General features: G+C 39.9%; 1 protein-coding gene across 3 annotated transcripts in view; it reads left to right on the top strand.

The window, feature by feature from the left end:
• LOC128693348 (uncharacterized) overlaps positions 1-18,618 on the top strand; it is a 61,894-nt gene that overhangs the window by 16,174 nt on the left and 27,102 nt on the right. For 2 of the 3 annotated variants that reach the window (XM_053783037.2, XM_053783036.2), the window contains exons 6-7: positions 9,718-9,783; positions 12,924-13,043. The exons of the other annotated variant lie outside the window; for it this stretch is intronic. In XM_053783037.2, coding sequence (XP_053639012.1) covers positions 9,718-9,783; positions 12,924-13,043 — 186 coding nt within the window. The remainder of the gene's footprint in view (positions 1-9,717; positions 9,784-12,923; positions 13,044-18,618) is intronic. 3 annotated transcript variants of the gene reach the window in all.

Below are 18,618 nucleotides of genomic sequence, written 5' to 3' on the forward strand. Positions count from 1 at the left end.
TGCTACCCATATATAGTGATTTATTGGAAAGACTATCTAACGGTTTGCTAAATTCCTTCTTACATTCATTTAGAATCTTAGAAAACAACTCGCCAGGGCCTAGTGACTTAATAGGTTTTAATCTATATGCATAATTTATTATATTTCTGACCTGTATAGTTATTGATTTCTGGGATGTTATCCCACCCATTACACGAGATGGAATCCACACTAGCTTTCTCGTTACTGGATCCATGGTTGTGTTTGGATCTAGTCAGTTCTTTTATGGAGGAACAAGCTGAAGCTGCAATCCTGTGGGTTGTATTCTGAAATCTGGCAAGATGGATAGGCACGTTATAGATAGGAAAAATAATATAAATATTATTATTATTGTGAGTTATCGGGCAATGTGATATCTTTAGACTGAGTTGAAAAGACACATAAGTATATATATGCAATAAGATCACAGTAAACAGGTGATTTCAGAATATGCAAAACAATAGAATATTGAAATTCCAAGCGCTTTCGTCACTTCTCACATTATCAAGTATATATATATATATATATATATATATATATATATATATATATATATATATATATATATATATATATATATATATATATATATATATATATATATATATATATATATATATATATATATATATATGCGATCTTGGCTTAAATAGCAACGCTCATCTTGCCATATAGGAGAAGGGAAAGTTTGTGTATGCAATAATTTCGCCAAAATCGTTCTGAATTTAACTATAAAAATATATTTGAATGTGTTTGTTTAGTACTAAATTATTGTAAACGTATTTAAAATATATTTAGTTGGGTTAGGCTAAAATAAATTGCTCTTGCATTAATAAGGTTAGGTAAGTTTTCTGAGATTCTTTTGGTGCAAAATTAAAATTTTTTACATTAACATTAATGAAAAAAAAAATATCTTTAAACGTATAAGAGAAAATTTCAGAAAGGACTTAATTTTAAATGAGTTCTTGCTAATTGACCAGTTTTACATATTCGGCACGACATATATATATATATATATATATATATATATATATATATATATATATATATATATATATATATATATATATATATATATATATATATATATATATATATATGCAAAACAACCACTGTGAAAGAGTAGTGAAATTCCAAGCGCTTTCGTGACTACTCACATTGTCAAGGAACTATGAAAGTAATACATCAAAGCAAGGCAATCAAAGGGCTTAGATCACACCTCACAGTCAACTCCCACAACAAAGAAACACCTGACGCGGGACTACCGGACTCATAAGAAAAGAGGAACACTGCAGTAGATCCGCTGGTCCACCTAGACAGGTCCTGAGAATAAATGGTATAAAATACCGACACACTGGAAACATAAACACATATGCAGTTTAATGTGATCCTTTATTGACAACGTTTCGCCCACACAGTGGGCTTTTTCAAGTCACACACAGATCTACCTGGGGTGGAAGGTACTGGAGTATTTATAGTTTATAAATACTATAAATACTCCCGTACCTTCCACCCCAGGTAGATCTGTGTGTGACTTGAAAAAGCCCACTGTGTGGGCGAAACGTTGTCAATAAAAGATCACATTAAACTGCATATGTGTTTATGTTTCTAGACAGGTCCTCACGACAACCCACCAACAAATCATTCTACCCAAGAAATAAGGTTTATTATTTGTCCAATGTATTATTAAACTCTAACCAAATTTTATTAATTGTAAATTAATCTAATTTATACAAACCTAAGGAAATATTCATATTATTTTCAAAACTGCTTTTTTATGAAACAAGATTCAATTATATTTCTGTCAACCATGGACTTGCTTGATACAACTTTCTCAACTTTTTGAAAATCAATTGGATGGTTGAAGTCTCTCACATGAATAAATAGAGCATTTGAATCTTGTCCAGTTCTAATGCTATATTTATGTTGTTTTAATCTAAGTTCGAGATTTTTACCAGTTTGACCGTAATAAACTTTATCGCAAATTTTACAAGGAATCTTATAGACACATCCGTCAGCATTTTGGGGGGAATTATTTATCAAAAGTGTTTTTACTGTATCAGATTTTTAAATACAACTTTAATATTAAAAGTCTTAAGAAGAGATGGCATATCAACCAAGTTTTCATGGTAAGAGAGAACCAACATATTTTTAGTTGAATAAGGTTGGTTGTCCCTTTTTGGGTTGTAAAAAGTATTAGCAATTTTAAATGATTTATCATTTACATTTCTCGGGTATTTCAGATCATTGACTATTTCATAAATTTTGGATATTTCTTCATCTATGAACTCTGGACTACAAATACGTAAAGCTCTCAAAAACATTGATGAGAAAACAGACAGTTTAACTTTATCTTGATGTGAAGAATAATAGTGTACATAGGAACAGTTATTTGTAGGTTTTCTGTAAATTTTAAATTTGAATTCATTATTACTCTTAATAATTAAAACATCTAGAAAAGGCAATGAGTTATTTTCCTCAAGCTCAACTTATTTTTCTTCAAACCATTCATCACAACTGTCAGACACTGCAGCATCATGGGATCTTGTTACAAAGAATTCTTCTACACTTGTCCAACCTTTGGACGAAGACCTACTTCGACTAGTGGATGGTACCACTATGACCCCGCCTCCGCCTGCTTCACCTCACCTCACTACAGTATATAAGCCACGTCTACGGCCCTATGCTGTACATTCTACAAGATTGATGGACTGAACACATCGACTCCAGGCTGAGGGACTGATTACCTCAAACTCCTCCTCTCCTTACGCCTTTATACTTTGATAAATTAGACATATGTGCAACTCTTGGGTATCTTTATTGAGGAAACGTTTCGCCACACAGTGGCTTCATCAGTCCATACAAAGGAGAATCTTGAAGAACAGGAGGAGAATGAGGTAATCAGTCCCTCAATCTTGAGTCGATGTGGTCAGTCCATCAATCTTGAATAGAATACGGCATACGTGCGGAGGAGCTTATAAACCGTTGGCAGGAGAGGTGCAGCAGTCATAGGTGGTGTCACATTTGTTCAATGTGGAAGTAGGTCGTGCCCAAGAATTAGGCAAGCGAAGAATTCCCAAGTATTAAGATCCCAAGAAGTTGCAGTGTCTGACAGGTTTGTAGATGAATGGTTCAGAGAACCGACATGTTGATAAATTAGACACATATGCAACTCTTGGGTATCTTTATTGAGGAAACTGCTGCACCTCTCCTGCCAACGGTTTATAAGCTCCTTCTCCGCACGTATGCCGTATTCTATTCAAGATTGATGGACTGACCACATCGACTCAAGGTTGAGGGGCTGATTACCTCATTCTCCTCCTGTTCTTCAAGATTCTCCTTTGTATGGACTGATGAAGCCACTGTGTGGCGAAACGTTTCCTCAATAAAGATACCCAAGAGTTGCACATGTGTCTAATTTATCAACATGTCGGTTCTCTGAACCATTCATCTACAAACCTGTCAGACACTGCAACTTCTTGGGATCTTAATACTTGGGAATTCTTCGCTTGCCTAATTCTTGGGCACGACCTACTTCCACATTGAACAAATGTGACACCACCTATGACTGCTGCACCTCTCTTACCAACGGTTTATAAGCTCCTTCTCCGCACGTACGCCGTATTCTATTCAAGATTGATGGACTGACCACATCGACTCAATGTTGAGGGACTGATTACCTCATTCTTCTCCTGTTCTTCAAGATTCTCCTCTGTATGGACTGATGAAGCCACTGTGTGGCGAAACGTTTCCTCAATAAAGATACCCAAGAGTTGCACATGTGTCTAATTTATCAACATGTCGGTTCGCTGAACCATTCATCTACAAGCCTTTATACTTTGTATTGGACTGATGAAGCCACTATGTGGCGAAACGTTTCCTGAATAAAGATTCCCATAAGATTGCATAAGTGTCTCAATCTTCAACAGTAAAGTTTATAGTATGGGCTAAGCTATTTAATCTATACATATTCTATGTACACTATTATTCTTCCCATCAAGATAAAGTTAAACTGTCTGTTTTCTCATCAATGTTTTTGAGAGCTTTACGTATTTGTAGTCCAGAGTTCATAGATGAAGAAATATCCAAAATTTGTGAAATAGCCAATGATCTGAAATACCCGAAAAATGTAATTGATAAATCATTTAAAATTGCTAGAAACATTTTTCACAATCCAAAAAGGGACAACCAACCTTATTCAACTAAAAATATGTTGGTTCACCCTTACCATGAAAACTTGGTTGATATGCCTTCTCTTCTTAAGACTTTTAATATTAAAGTTGTATTTAAAAATCTGATACAGTTAAAAAACTTTTGATAAATAATTCCCCCCAAAATGCTGACGGATGTGTGTATAAGATTCCTTGTAAAATTTGCGATAAAGTTTATTACGGTCAAACTGGTAAAATTCTCGAACTTAGATTAAAACAACATAAATATAGCATTAGAACTGGACAAGATTCCAATGCTCTATTTATTCATGTGAGAGACTTCAACCATCCAATTGATTTTCAAAAAGTTGAGAAAGTTGTATCAAGCAAGTCCATGGTTGACAGAAATATATTTGAATCTTGTTTCATAAAAAGCAGTTTTGAAAATAATATGAATATTTCCTTAGGTTTGTATAAATTAGATTAATTTATAATTAATAAAATTTGGTTAGTTTGATAATACATTGGACAAATAATAAACCTTATTTCTTGGGTAGAATGATTTGTTGGTGGGTTGTCGTGAAGACCTGTCTAGGTGGACCAGCGGATCTACTGCAGTGTTCCTCTTTTCTTATGAGTCCGGTATTGTCCCGCGTCAGGTGTTTCATTGTTGTGGGAGTTGACTGTGAGGTGTGATCTAAGCCCTTTAATTGCCTTCCTTTGATGTATTACTTTCATAGTTCCTTATCTAAGCCCTTTAATTGCCTTCCTTTGATGTATTACTTTCATAGTTCCTTGACAATGTGAGTAGTCACGAAAGCGCTTGGAATTTCACTACTCTTTCACAGTGGTTGTTTTGCATATTTTAAAATCACCTGTTTACTGTGATCTTATTGCATATATATATATATATATATATATATATATATATATATATATATATATATATATATATATATATATATATATATATATATATATATATATATACTTGATAGTTGGTAGACAGCAACCGCCCAGGGAGGTACTACCGTCCTGCCAAGTGAGTGTAAAACGGAAGCCTGTAATTGTTTTACACGATGGTAGGATTGCTGGTGTCTTTTTTTTTGTTTCATACACTTGCAAGATTTCAGGTACGTCTTGCTACTTCTATTTACACTTAGGTCACACTACACATACATGTACAAGCATATATATACACACCTCTCTGGGTTTTCTTCTATTTTCTTTCTAGTTCTTGTTCTTGTTTATTTCCTCTTATCTCCATGGGGAAGTGGAACAGAATTCTTACTTCGTAAGCCATGCGTGCTGTAAGAGGTGACTAAAATGCCGGGAGCAAGGGGCTAGTAACCCCTTCTCCTGTATATATTACTAAATGTAAAAGGAGAAACTTTTGTTTTTCCTTTTGGGCCACCCTGCCTTGGTGGGATACGGCCGGTGTGTTGAAAGATATATATATATATATATATATATATATATATATATATATATATATATATATATATATATATATATATATATATATATATATATATATATGGCAAGACAGTGATGGAGTCAATGATGGTGAAAGTTTTTTTTTCGGGCCACCCTGCCTTGGTGGGAATCGGCCAGTGTGATAATATATATATATATATATATATATATATATATATATATATATATATATATATATGTGTGTGTGTGTGTGTGTGTGTGTGTGTGTGTGTGTGTGTGTGTGTGTGTTTGTGTGTGTGTGTGTGAGTGTGTGTGTGTGTGTGTACTCGCCTAATTCACCTAATTGTAGTTGCAGGGGTCGAGACTCGGCTCCTGGCCCCGCCTCTTCACTGAACGCTACTAGGTCCTCTCTCTCCCTTCTCCACGAGCTATATCATACCTCGTCTTAAAGCTATGTATGGTAACAGTGTGTGTGTGTGTGTGTGTGTGTGTGTGTGTGTGTGTGTGTGTGTGTGTGTGTGTGTGCTCACCTAGTTGTACTCACCTAGTTGAGGTTGCGGGGGTCGAGTCCGAGCTCCTGGCCCCGCCTCTTCACTGATCGCTACTAGGTCACTCTCCCTGAGCCGTGAGCTTTATCATACCTCTGCTTAAAGCTATGTATGGATCCTGCCTCCACTACATCGCTTCCCAAACTATTCCACTTACTGACTACTCTGTGGCTGAAGAAATACTTCCTAACATCCCTGTGATTCATCTGTGTCTTCAGCTTCCAACTGTGTCCCCTTGTTACTGTGTCCAATCTCTGGAACATCCTGTTTTTGTCCACCTTGTCAATTCCTCTCAGTATTTTGTATGTCGTTATCATGTCCCCCCTATCTCTCCTGTCCTCCAGTGTCGTCAGGTTGATTTCCCTTAACCTCTTCTCGTAGGACATACCTCTTAGCTCTGGGACTAGTCTTGTTGCAAACCTTTGCACTTTCTCTAGTTTCTTCACGTGCTTGGCTAGGTGTGGGTTCCAAACTGGTGCCGCATACTCCAATATGGGCCTAACGTACACGGTGTACAGGGTCCTGAATGATTCCTTATTAAGATGTCGGAATGCTGTTCTGAGGTTTGCTAGGCGCCCATATGCTGCAGCAGTTATTTGGTTGATGTGCGCTTCAGGAGATGTGCCTGGTGTTATACTCACCCCAAGATCTTTTTCCTTGAGTGAGGTTTGTAGTCTCTGACCCCCTAGACTGTACTCCGTCTGCGGCCTTCTTTGCCCTTCCCCAATCTTCATGACTTTGCACTTGGTGGGATTGAACTCCAGGAGCCAATTGCTGGACCAGGTCTGCAGCCTGTCCAGATCCCTTTGTAGTTCTGCCTGGTCTTCGATCGAGTGAATTCTTCTCATCAACTTCACGTCATCTGCAAACAGGGACACCTCAGAGTCTATTCCTTCCGTCATGTCGTTCACAAATACCAGAAACAGCACTGGTCCTAGGACTGACCCCTGCGGGACCCCGCTGGTCACAGGTGCCCACTCTGACACCTCGCCACGTACCATGACTCGCTGCTGTCTTCCTGACAAGTATTCCCTGATCCATTGTAGTGCCTTCCCTGTTATCCCTGCTTGGTCCTCCAGTTTTTGCACCAATCTCTTGTGTGGAACTGTGTCAAACGCCTTCTTGCAGTCCAAGAAAATGTGTGTGTGTGTGTGTGTGTGTGTGTGTGTGTGTGTGTGTGTGTGTGTGTGTGTGTGTGTGTGTGTGTGTGTGTGTGTGTGTATGTGTGTGTGTGTGTGTGGTGCTGAATAGGTAAAACTTGCTATTTTTGACTTAAATAACAACGCTCTTCTTGCCGAATAAGGCAAGCGAAAATTTGTGTATGCAATAATTTCGCAAAAATCATTCTGAAGCTAGCTAGTGTTTGTTTATTATTAAATTATTGTAAACTTATATAAAATATATCTAGTTGGATTAGGCTAAATTAAATTGCGCTTGTTATAATAAGGTTAGGTAAGTTTTCTAAGGTACTTTTGGTACAAAATTATTAATTTTTACATGAACATAAATGAAAAATGTATATCTTTAAAAGTATAAGAGAAAATTTTAGAAAGGACTTAATTTTAAAAGAGTTCTTGCTAATTGACTAGTTTTACCTATTCGGCACGACACCCTGAGGAGGGAGACTAGACAAACACATCTTATAGTTCGAAGTTGGTGGTGCAGCCCCTGGGGTGACCACCAGTGAATTAGATAGTTTTGATTGTTTGGTTTCTGATAAACTTTAAATTTCAACAGTGTTGGTCATGGTAATTAACATTATTTCCCGCGCTTACTCCTTCCCACGTCTACTCTGTCCCGCGCCACCCATTCCTAGCTCGCCTCTTCCCCACTCTTGCTCCTGACCATGTTCGCTCCTTCCTTACATTCGCCGCTTCTCACACCCAAGCTTGCCCCTTCCCCACACCCTCTCCTTTCCATGCTTGTCCCTTCCCGACGCTCTCGTCTTCATCCTCGCCTCCTTACTTTCCCACGTCAGTTCCTTTGCCATGCTCTCCACTCCAGCACGCTTGCCTCTTCGTTGGTCGCTACTAGGTCCACTCTCCCCCGGTTCCAAGAGCCTTATCATACCTCTTCTTAAAGCTATGTATGGATCCTGCCTTCACTACTTCACTCTACAGATTGCTGAAGACTGTAAATGAAAAAAAGCGACAACTCTGTTGATCTCTGGAAGTAGTGTCAACAACACATTGTTTGTAGTCCACGTTGTTACACTCTTGAAACATGACCCATTAAAGTTAGTATGTATGAGACCTTCAGCTTTAATTAAATCCTCGACGGCCATACAGTGCCTGAGGAATAGGAGATAATTAGGTATGATCCAAGGAAGGAGATGGTAGGTCCAGTTTCTTGGATCGAGAGCTCTTCACCAGCATAAACTGGTCTTCTTTCCCTTGAAGAGTAATACTCACATAACAGGTTGAGCATCTTGGAGTATCTTGCATCTGAATATCTTATATCTCAGTTTATACATTGTTTAGAACATGTACAGAGACTGCAATAACGGCAAGTTTATCAGACAAATAATTCGCCTCGTAGAGCCTCGCGTAGCACCTCAAACAAGGATTGTAAAATGATCTGTTCTTCTAACGATCACAGACGGCGTCTTGCTGAATCGGTCCTTATACACAACATCCATAACTTGAATCTTAGTCCTAACTTACTACTGCAGATACTTGCCTCTATCAGTACATATTCAGATGTTTTATTCTTCAGACTTTATGTGATTTCATCTTCTCTAGTCTGTCGCATCACCTCCTGTTGCCCTGACCTGTCTTAACATTTTCTGTTCTTTGCGTTCTCACTCTCGACTTGATAGTGGTGCAGGATGGATGAAAATATCGGCCAGTTTTCATTTCTAATTTGTAGTTAATTGTAAATATTTCAAACTGCATGATATTAGTTTCGAGGTGACCATCTCAGCTGAAGATGGCACTGTACACCTGAAATGGCAAACTGTGCCTCATGCATAGTACTTAATTAATGATGAAGAAAAGCACGTTTGCATAAAACTTTTTTTTTCTTTTGTGTGTGTGTGTGGGGAGGGACAAAGTATCGATCTGTTAAGATCTTGATAAAGATCTTAATAGGCAGAAACTTTGCCCCAATACAAGATCTTTCAGCAAACGTGTCCACTCTGCACTACAGTCGTCAGCGGGGCATTTGGATTCAGAGGTACCTGACTCCTGTCTTTCTTTCAGCGAGGTGACCAACGCAGTTTGTCATAACTCGACATGTTTGCTATGAGTTTCGTACTAATTGAATTTGTTTAAGACTGGCTCTTATAAACAATAATTGTATAAATCTATTTTCAGGGTTATATTATGAAATAAACGTGAGTAAATCAGATTCGTAAGCCCATTATATAAACATAATATATGCATATATACTGAGCAGTATATTGAGCATATTTCAATTACTGTCATCAAAATTACAGTAATCTTCATATCAGTGTCCACAAGGACCGCTGAATTAATGACCATAGGGTAAAAAAAATATATTTTAAACCTAAAAAAAAACCATCGGTAATGGTCTATTTACACACCTGTTGGCATCTCCTGTAGATCTGCTGGAGACACTGAAGGAGGAGACGACCCAACTCTTCAAGAACCACACTTACCTTGTCACAGGTGAGCTTATCACACGGGTTCTTTGTTTACTGTGGATAACAGGCAATACGGCTGTACTCCCCACTTTCCAGTCCATATTAATAAAAAGAGAGCTGAAGGTTAATAATAATAATAATAATAATAATAATAATAATAATAATAATAATAATAATAATAATAATAATAATAATAATAATAATAATAATACCTGTAAGCTCTTTCGATGGAAAGGAGAGACGCAAGTCTAAGAATAATTAAGTAATGAGATAAATATCTGTGAGTATCAGAAGAAACAGCTACGTGAGTTGCGTGAGGATCAACAGAGAAATAAATATCTTTCAGATTCACTTCCTCTTTATAAAACAAAATGATACTTATGATATGTTGACTGCTAACGTTTCGGTCCTGGGATCAATACTTTAACATTGGTATCTGTTTCATCGTCTGTGTAGGACTTTCTGGAAATGATTTCCTAAGCATACGCTGGGAAAACTTTTCTTAAGAAGTAATTAGAGTAATACAAATAAAACAGTGGAAGCAAAACTAAATAATAAGGTAGACGCAGATGGTACAGTCAGGTAGATGGTACAACCAGGTAGATGGTACAGTCAGGTAGATGGTACAGTCAGGTAGATGGTACAGTCAGGTAGATGGTACAGTCAGGTAGATGGTACAGTCAGGTAGATGGTACAGTCAGCTAGATGGTACAGTCAGGTAGATGGTACAGTCAGGTAGATGGTACAGTCAGGTAGATGGTACAGTCAGGTAGATGGTACAGTCAGGTAGATGGTACAGTCAGGTAGATGGTACAGTCAGGTAGATGGTACAGGTAGATGGTACAGTCAGGTAGATGGTACAGTCAGGTAGATGGTACAGTCAGCTAGATGGTACAGTCAGGTAGATGGTACAGTCAGCTAGATGGTACAGTCAGGTAGATGGTACAGTCAGGTAGATGGTACAGTCAGGTAGATGGTACAGTCAGGTAGATGGTACAGTCAGGTAGATGGTACAGTCAGGTAGATGGTACAGTCAGCTAGATGGTACAGTCAGGTAGATGGTACAGTCAGGTAGATGGTACAGTCAGCTAGATGGTACAGTCAGGTAGATGGTACAGTCAGCTAGATGGTACAGTCAGCTAGATGGTACAGTCAGGTAGATGGTACAGTCAGGTAGATGGTACAGTCAGGTAGATGGTACAGTCAGGTAGATGGTACAGTCAGGTAGATGGTACAGTCAGGTAGATGGTACAGTCAGGTAGATGGTACAGTCAGCTAGATGGTACAGTCAGGTAGATGGTACAGTCAGGTAGATGGTACAGTCAGCTAGATGGTACAGTCAGCTAGATGGTACAGTCAGGTAGATGGTACAGTCAGGTAGATGGTACAGTCAGGTAGATGGTACAGTCAGGCAGATGGTACAACCGGGTAGATGGTACGACCAGGTAGATGGTACAGCCAGGTAGATGGTACAGCCAGGTAGATGGTACAGTCAGGCAGATGGTACAACCAGGTAGATGGTACAACCAGGTAGATGGTACAGCCAGGTATATGGTACAACCAGGTAGATGGTACAGCCAGGTAGATGGTACAACCAGGTAGATGGTACAGCCAGGTAGATGGTACAGTCAGGTAGATGGTACAGTCAGGTAGATGGTACAGTCAGGTAGATGGTACAGTCAGGTAGATGGTACAGTCAGGTAGATGGTACAGTCAGGCAGATGGTACAACCGGGTAGATGGTACAACCAGGTAGATGGTACAGCCAGGTAGATGGTACAGCCAATTAGATGGTACAACCAGGTATATGGTACAACCAGGTAGATGGTACAGTCAGGTAGATGGTACAGTCAGGTAGATGGTACAGTCAGGTAGATGGTACAGTCAGGTAGATGGTACAGTCAGGTAGATGGTACAGTCAGGCAGATGGTACAGTCAGGCAGATGGTACAACCAGGTAGATGGTACAACCAGGTAGATGGTACAGCCAGGTATATGGTACAACCAGGTAGATGGTACAGCCAGGTAGATGGTACAACCAGGTAGATGGTACAGCCAGGTAGATGGTACAACCAGGTAGATGGTACAGCCAGGTAGATGGTACAGTCAGGTAGATGGTACAGCCAGGCAGGGGGTACAGCCAGGTAGATGGTACAGCCAGGCAGATGGTACAGCCAGGTAGATGGTACAACCAGGTAGATGGTACAACCAGGTAGATGGTACAACCAGATAGATGGTACAGCCAGGTAGATTAGTTAGTTAAAGATTCGCCGGTATTCTCCCGGCCCGGGCCTTGTCCAAGTGGTGGCCCGGCCGCCAGGTAGATGGTACAGTAAGGTAGAGGATACAGCCAGGCAGAGGGTACAGCCAGGTAGATGGTACAGCCAGGCAGATGGTACAGCCAGGTAGATGGTACAGCCAGGTAGACGGTACAGCCAGGCAGATGGTACAGCCAGGTAGATGGTACAGCCAGGCAGATGGTACAGCCACGTAGATGGTACAGTCAGGTAGATGGTACAGTCATGTATATGGTACAGCCAGGTAGATGGTACAGCCAGGTAGATGGTACAGCCAGGTAGGTCGTACAGCCAGGTAGATGGTACAGCCAGGCAGAGGATACAGCCAGGTAGATGGTACAGCCAGGCAGATGGTACATCCAGGCAGATGGTACAGCCAGGTAGATGGTACAGCCAGGCAGAGGGTACAGTCAGGTAAATGGTACAGCCAGGTAGATGATACAGCCAGGTACATGGTACAGCCAGGTAGATAGTACAGCCAGGTAGATGGTACAGCCAGGCAGATGGTACAGCCAGGTAGATGGTACAGCCAGGCAGATGGTACAGCCAGGCAGATGGTACAGCCAGGTAGATGATACAGCCAGGTAAATGGTACAGCCAGGTAAATGGTACAGCCAGGTAGATGGTACAGCCAGGTACATGGTACAGCGAGGTAGATGGTACAGCCAGGTAAATGGTACAGCGAGGTAGATGGTACAGCCAGGTACATGGTACAGCGAGGTAGATGGTACAGCCAGGTACATGGTACAGCCAGGACGATGGTACAGCCAGGTACATGGTACAGCCAGGACGATGGTACAGCCAGGTACATGTACAAACGTGTAACAAATAACCTAAACTGAGTTCACACGATGAGAGTTTCACCTACAGAGTTGTCATCTGGAGTGCAGGATCGAGTGCTGGAAGGCTTCAGTAACTCCAGCGTGGAGGTGGCTACCCTCCGTCAGCAGCACCAAGACCTCAGTGACTCCCACACCACCACCATACAAGGTACTCTAATAACTAACTTCACCGGTTTCTTTTCATTCAGTATATTTATTACTTGCCAAGTTATTCCCAGGGAACACTTCCAGGATTTGTTTTATTAGTGTCTTATAAGGTATGTTGATGAATTACAAAAATAATACAACAAGAATAACTCAAATTCAACACTGGCGAATATCGAAAAACGCGGACATACTCGGTTTAGCTGGAGACATTTTATAATGACACACACACACACACACACACACACACACACACACACACACACACACACACACACACACACACACACACACACACACACACACACACACTCACACACACACATACACACACATACACACACACACACACACACACACACACACACACACACACACACACATACACACACATACACACACATACACACACATACACACATTATATATATATATATATATATATATATATATATATATATATATATATATATATATATATATCAGGAATACAGGACCCCTAGCTATGCCATTACCATTACCAAATGGGAGACTCTCGCTGCTCCATCAACAAAACGTAGTGCAGCACTGGCCTACAAACAGTCAATTTGAAATGGCCCCATTGCTGAAAAGGTGCTTGCCAACATGCTAGGGACTGTAACATCAGACAGGGAGAGTGCCAATCTCCAAGCTGTGAGTGCCCTTCACCCAGGGGAGTCCCTCCAAACAGTTTCCATTTTGGCAATGGGAACACGCCTCAACCCTAAGACCCTCCATATTGCAGTGACTCTCCGCCTCCTTCTCCCAATTCACGTGGAATGTATTTGCGGCATTGCACAAGCCAAACAATATGGTCTACATGACCTTAACTGCTCCATAACCAAGGGCTGGCATGCAATGAAGTCAATGACATCATACAAAGAAGCCTTGCTACAGTGGAGAGAGAGTCCTGATCACTAGCGGCCAACAATACTAACAACCCTGCAATCTGCGCCGACAGGATCACCATCTATACTTGGAAGAATGGCAAGTTCTTAGCATAGGACTACACCTGCATGTCGACGCTGGCCGACACCTACAGTGCATTATGCATTATGCCGGGTGAGCGCCCTGGCATAATGTTGTGACAAAAATCAAAGGCCTATCATACAGGGGGGTCTTTTTTCGTCAGTGCATTATGCCGGGTAGCATCTGTTAGCATGGCATCACGGCCTGCTACCACACTCCGCAGTGACTCCTCAGTGGTCACGTGGCTGCCATGGTGAGAGGAAGTGTTGCACTTTTGTCTCTCAATAATATATATATATATATATATATATATATATATATATATATATATATATATATATATATATATATATATATATATATTATTGTGGCCACGAACGAGTGGTATTGATCAATAACAACACTGCACTAGCCAAGGACTTGAACCCATGCTGCTTTGGCCTGCCTCATGGTGGGTGAAAACACATGACGCCCTTATCCACTGAACCATACGATAAGGGCGTCATGTGTTCTCGGCCACTATGAGGCACGCCAAAGCAGCATGGGTTCGAGTCCTTGGCTAGTGCAGTCTTGTTATTGATATATATATATATATATATATATATATATATATATATATATATATATATATATATATATATTGGCATTTATGGATTTGGAAAAGGCGTATGTCAGGGTGGATAGGGGGGCAATGTGGCAGATGTTGCAGGTGTATGGTGTAGGAGGTAGGTTACTGAAAGCAGTGAAGAGTTTTTACGAGGATAGTGAGGCTCAAGTTAGAGTATGTAGGAAAGAGGGAGATTATTTCCCAGTAAAAGTAGGCCTTAGACAAGGATGTGTGATGTCACCATGGTTGTTTAATATATTTATGGATGGGGTTGTAAGAGAAGTAAATGCGAGGGTCTTGGCAAGAGGCGTGGAGTTAAAAGATAAAGAATCATTTTGGCAAGAGGCGTGGAGTTAAAAGATAAAGAATCACACATAAAGTGTGAGTTGTCACAGTTGCTCTCTGCTGATGACACTGTGCTCTTGGGAGATTCTGAAGAGAAGTTGCGGAGGTTGGTGGATGAATTTGGTAGGGTATGTAAAAGAAAATTAAAAGTGAATACAGGAAAGAGTAAGGTTATGAGGATAACAAAAAGATTAGGTGATGAAAGATTGAATATCAGATTGGAGGGAGAGAGTATGGAGGAGGTGAATGTATTCAGATATTTGGGAGTGGACGTGTCAGCGGATGGGTCTATGAAAGATGAGGTGAATCATAGAATTGATGAGGGGAAAAGGGTGAGCGGTGCAATTAGGAGTCTGTGGAGACAAAGAACTTTGTCCTTGGAGGCAGAGGGGAATGTATGAGAGTATAGTTTTGCCAACGCTCTTATATGGGTGTGAAGCATGGGTGATGAATGTTGCAGCGAGGAGAAGGCTGGAGGCAGTGGAGATGTCATGTCTGAGGGCAATGTGTGGTGTGAATATAATGCACAGAATTCGTAGTTTGGAAGTTAGGAGGAGGTGCGGGATTACCAAAACTGTTGTCCAGAGGGCTGAGGAAGGGTTGTTGAGGTGGTTCGGACATGTAGAGAGAATGGAGCGAAACAGAATGACTTCAAGAGTGTATCAGTCTGTAGTGGAAGGAAGGCGGGGTAGGGGTCGGCCTAGGAAAGGTTGGAGGTAGGGGGTAAAGGAGGCTTTGTGTGCGAGGGGCTTGGACTTCCAGGCGGCATGCGTGAGCGTGTTTGATAGGAGTGAATGGAGACAAATATTTTTTAATACTTGACGTGCTGTTGGAGTTTGAGCAAAGTAACATTTATGAAGGGATTCAGGGAAACCGGCAGGCCGGACTTGAGTCCTGGAGATGGGAAGTACAGTGCCTGCACTCTGAAGGAGGGGTGTTAATGTTGCAGTTTAAAAACTGTAGTGTAAAGCACCCTTCTGGCAAAACAGTGATGGAGTGAATGATGGTGAAAGTTTTTCTTTTCTGGGCCACCCTGCCTTGGTGGGATTCGGCCAGTGTGTTAATAAATATATATATATATATATATATATATATATATATATATATATATATATATATATATATATATATATATATATATATATATATATATATATATATATATATATATATATATATATATATATATATATATATATATATATATATATATATATATATATATATATATATATATATATACACACACACACAAAACATCCAATTCTGCTGGGTGCGCTAGTCTTAAGGATTATGTGGTTCCGTGGATTAAGGCATCATGAGTTTTCGCCCAAAATGCGGCAGGCCAAAACAGCAAGGGTTTGACTCCTTGACTAATCGCAGTGATGCTACTGATCAATACCACTTGTTCGTGGATACAATAATATATATATATATATATATATATATATATATATATATATATATATATATATATATATATATATATATATATATATATATATATATATATATATATATATATATATATATATATATGCAAGAAATTCGCGAGAGCAGGCGAAATATACACAAACACTGATCTCTGGCACACTGGCCGATTCCCACCAAGGCAGGGTGGCCCGAAAAAGAAAAACCTTCACCATCATTCACTCCATCACTGTCTTGCCAGAAGGGTGCTTTACACTACAGTTTTTAAACTGCAACATTAACACCCCTCCTTCAGAGTGCAGGCACTGTACTTCCCATCTCCAGGACTCAAGCCCAGCCTGCCGGTTTCCCTGAATCCCTTCATAAATGTTACTTTGTTCACACTCCAACAGCACGTCAAGTATTAAAAACCATTTGTCTCCATTCACTCCTATCAAACACGCTCACGCATGCCCGCTGGAAGTCCAAGCCCCTCGCACACAAAACCTCCTTTAACCCCTAACTCCAACCTTTCCTAGGCCGACCCCTACCCCGCCTTCCTTCCACTACAGACTGATACACTCTTGAAGTCATTCTGTTTCGCTCCATTCTCTCTACATATCCGAACCACCTCAACAACCCTTCCTCAGCCCCCTTGACAACAGTTTTGGCAATCCCGCACCTTCTCCTAACTTCCAAACTACGAATTCTCTGCATTATATTCACACCACACATTGCCCTCAGACATGACATCCCCACTGCCTCCAGTCTTCTCCTTGCTGCAACATTCATCACCCATGCTTCACACCCATATAAGAGCGTTGGTAAAACTATACTCTCATACATTTACCTCTTTGCCTCCAAGGACAAAGTTCTTTGTCTCCACAGACTCCTAAGTGCACCGCTCACCCTTTTTCCCTCATCAATTCTATGATTCACCTCACCTTTCATAGACCCATCCGCTGACACGTCCACTCCCAAATATCTGAATACATTCACCTCCTCCATACTCTCTCCCTCCAATCTGATATCCAATCTTTTATCACCTAATCTTTTTGTTATCCTCATAACCTTACTCTTTCCTGTATTCACTTTTAATTTTCTTCTTTTACATGCGCTACCAAATTCATCCACCAACCTCTGCAACTTCTCTTCAGAATCTCCCAAGAGCACAGTGTCATCAGCAAAGAGCAACTGTGACAACTCCCACTTTATGTGTGATTCTTTATCTTTTAACTCCACGCCTCTTGCCAAGACCCTCGCATTTACTTCTCTTACAACCCCATCTATAAATATATTAAACAACCACGGTGACATCACACATCCTTGTCTAAGGCCTACTTTTACTGGGAAATAATCTCCCTCTTTCCTACATACTCTAACTTGAGCCTCACTATCCTCGTAAAAACTCTTCACTGCTTTCAGTAACCTACTTCCTACACCATACATCTGCAACATCTGCCACATTGCCTCCCTATCCACCCTGTCATACGCCTTTTCCAAACCCATAAATGCCACAAAAACCTCTTTAGCCTTATCTAAATACTGTTCACTTATATGTTTCACTGTAAACACCTGGTCCACACACCCCCTACCGTTCCTAAAACCTCCTTGTTCATCTGCTATCCTATTCTCCGTCTTACTCTTAATTCTTTCAATAATAACTCTACCATACACTTTACCAGGTATACTCAACAGACTTATCCCCCTATAATTTTTGCACTCTCTTTTGTCCCCTTTCCCTTTATACAAAGGATCTATGCATGCTCTCTGCCAATCCCTAGGTACCTTACCCTCTTCCATACATTTATTAAATAATAGCACCAACCACTCCAAAACTATATCCCCACCTGCTTTTAACATTTCTATCTTTATCCCATCAATCCCGGCTGCCTTACCCCCTTTCATTTTACCTACTGCCTCACGAACTTTCCCCACACTTACAACTGGCTCTTCCTCACACCTACAAGATGTTATATAAATATATATATATATATATATATATATATATAATATATATATATATATATATATATATATATATATATATATATATATATATATATATATATATATATATATATATATATATATATATATATATATATATATATATATATATATATATATATACATGTATATATATAGATAGATAGATATATATATACATCATTTTATGGTGCTTAAAATGTTTCATTTTGATCTAAGTTGATATTAGTCACACGCCTCT

The sequence above is a fragment of the Cherax quadricarinatus genome, chromosome 28 (genome assembly GCF_038502225.1).
Source record: "Cherax quadricarinatus isolate ZL_2023a chromosome 28, ASM3850222v1, whole genome shotgun sequence".
NCBI classification, from domain to species: Eukaryota; Metazoa; Arthropoda; class Malacostraca; order Decapoda; family Parastacidae; genus Cherax; species Cherax quadricarinatus.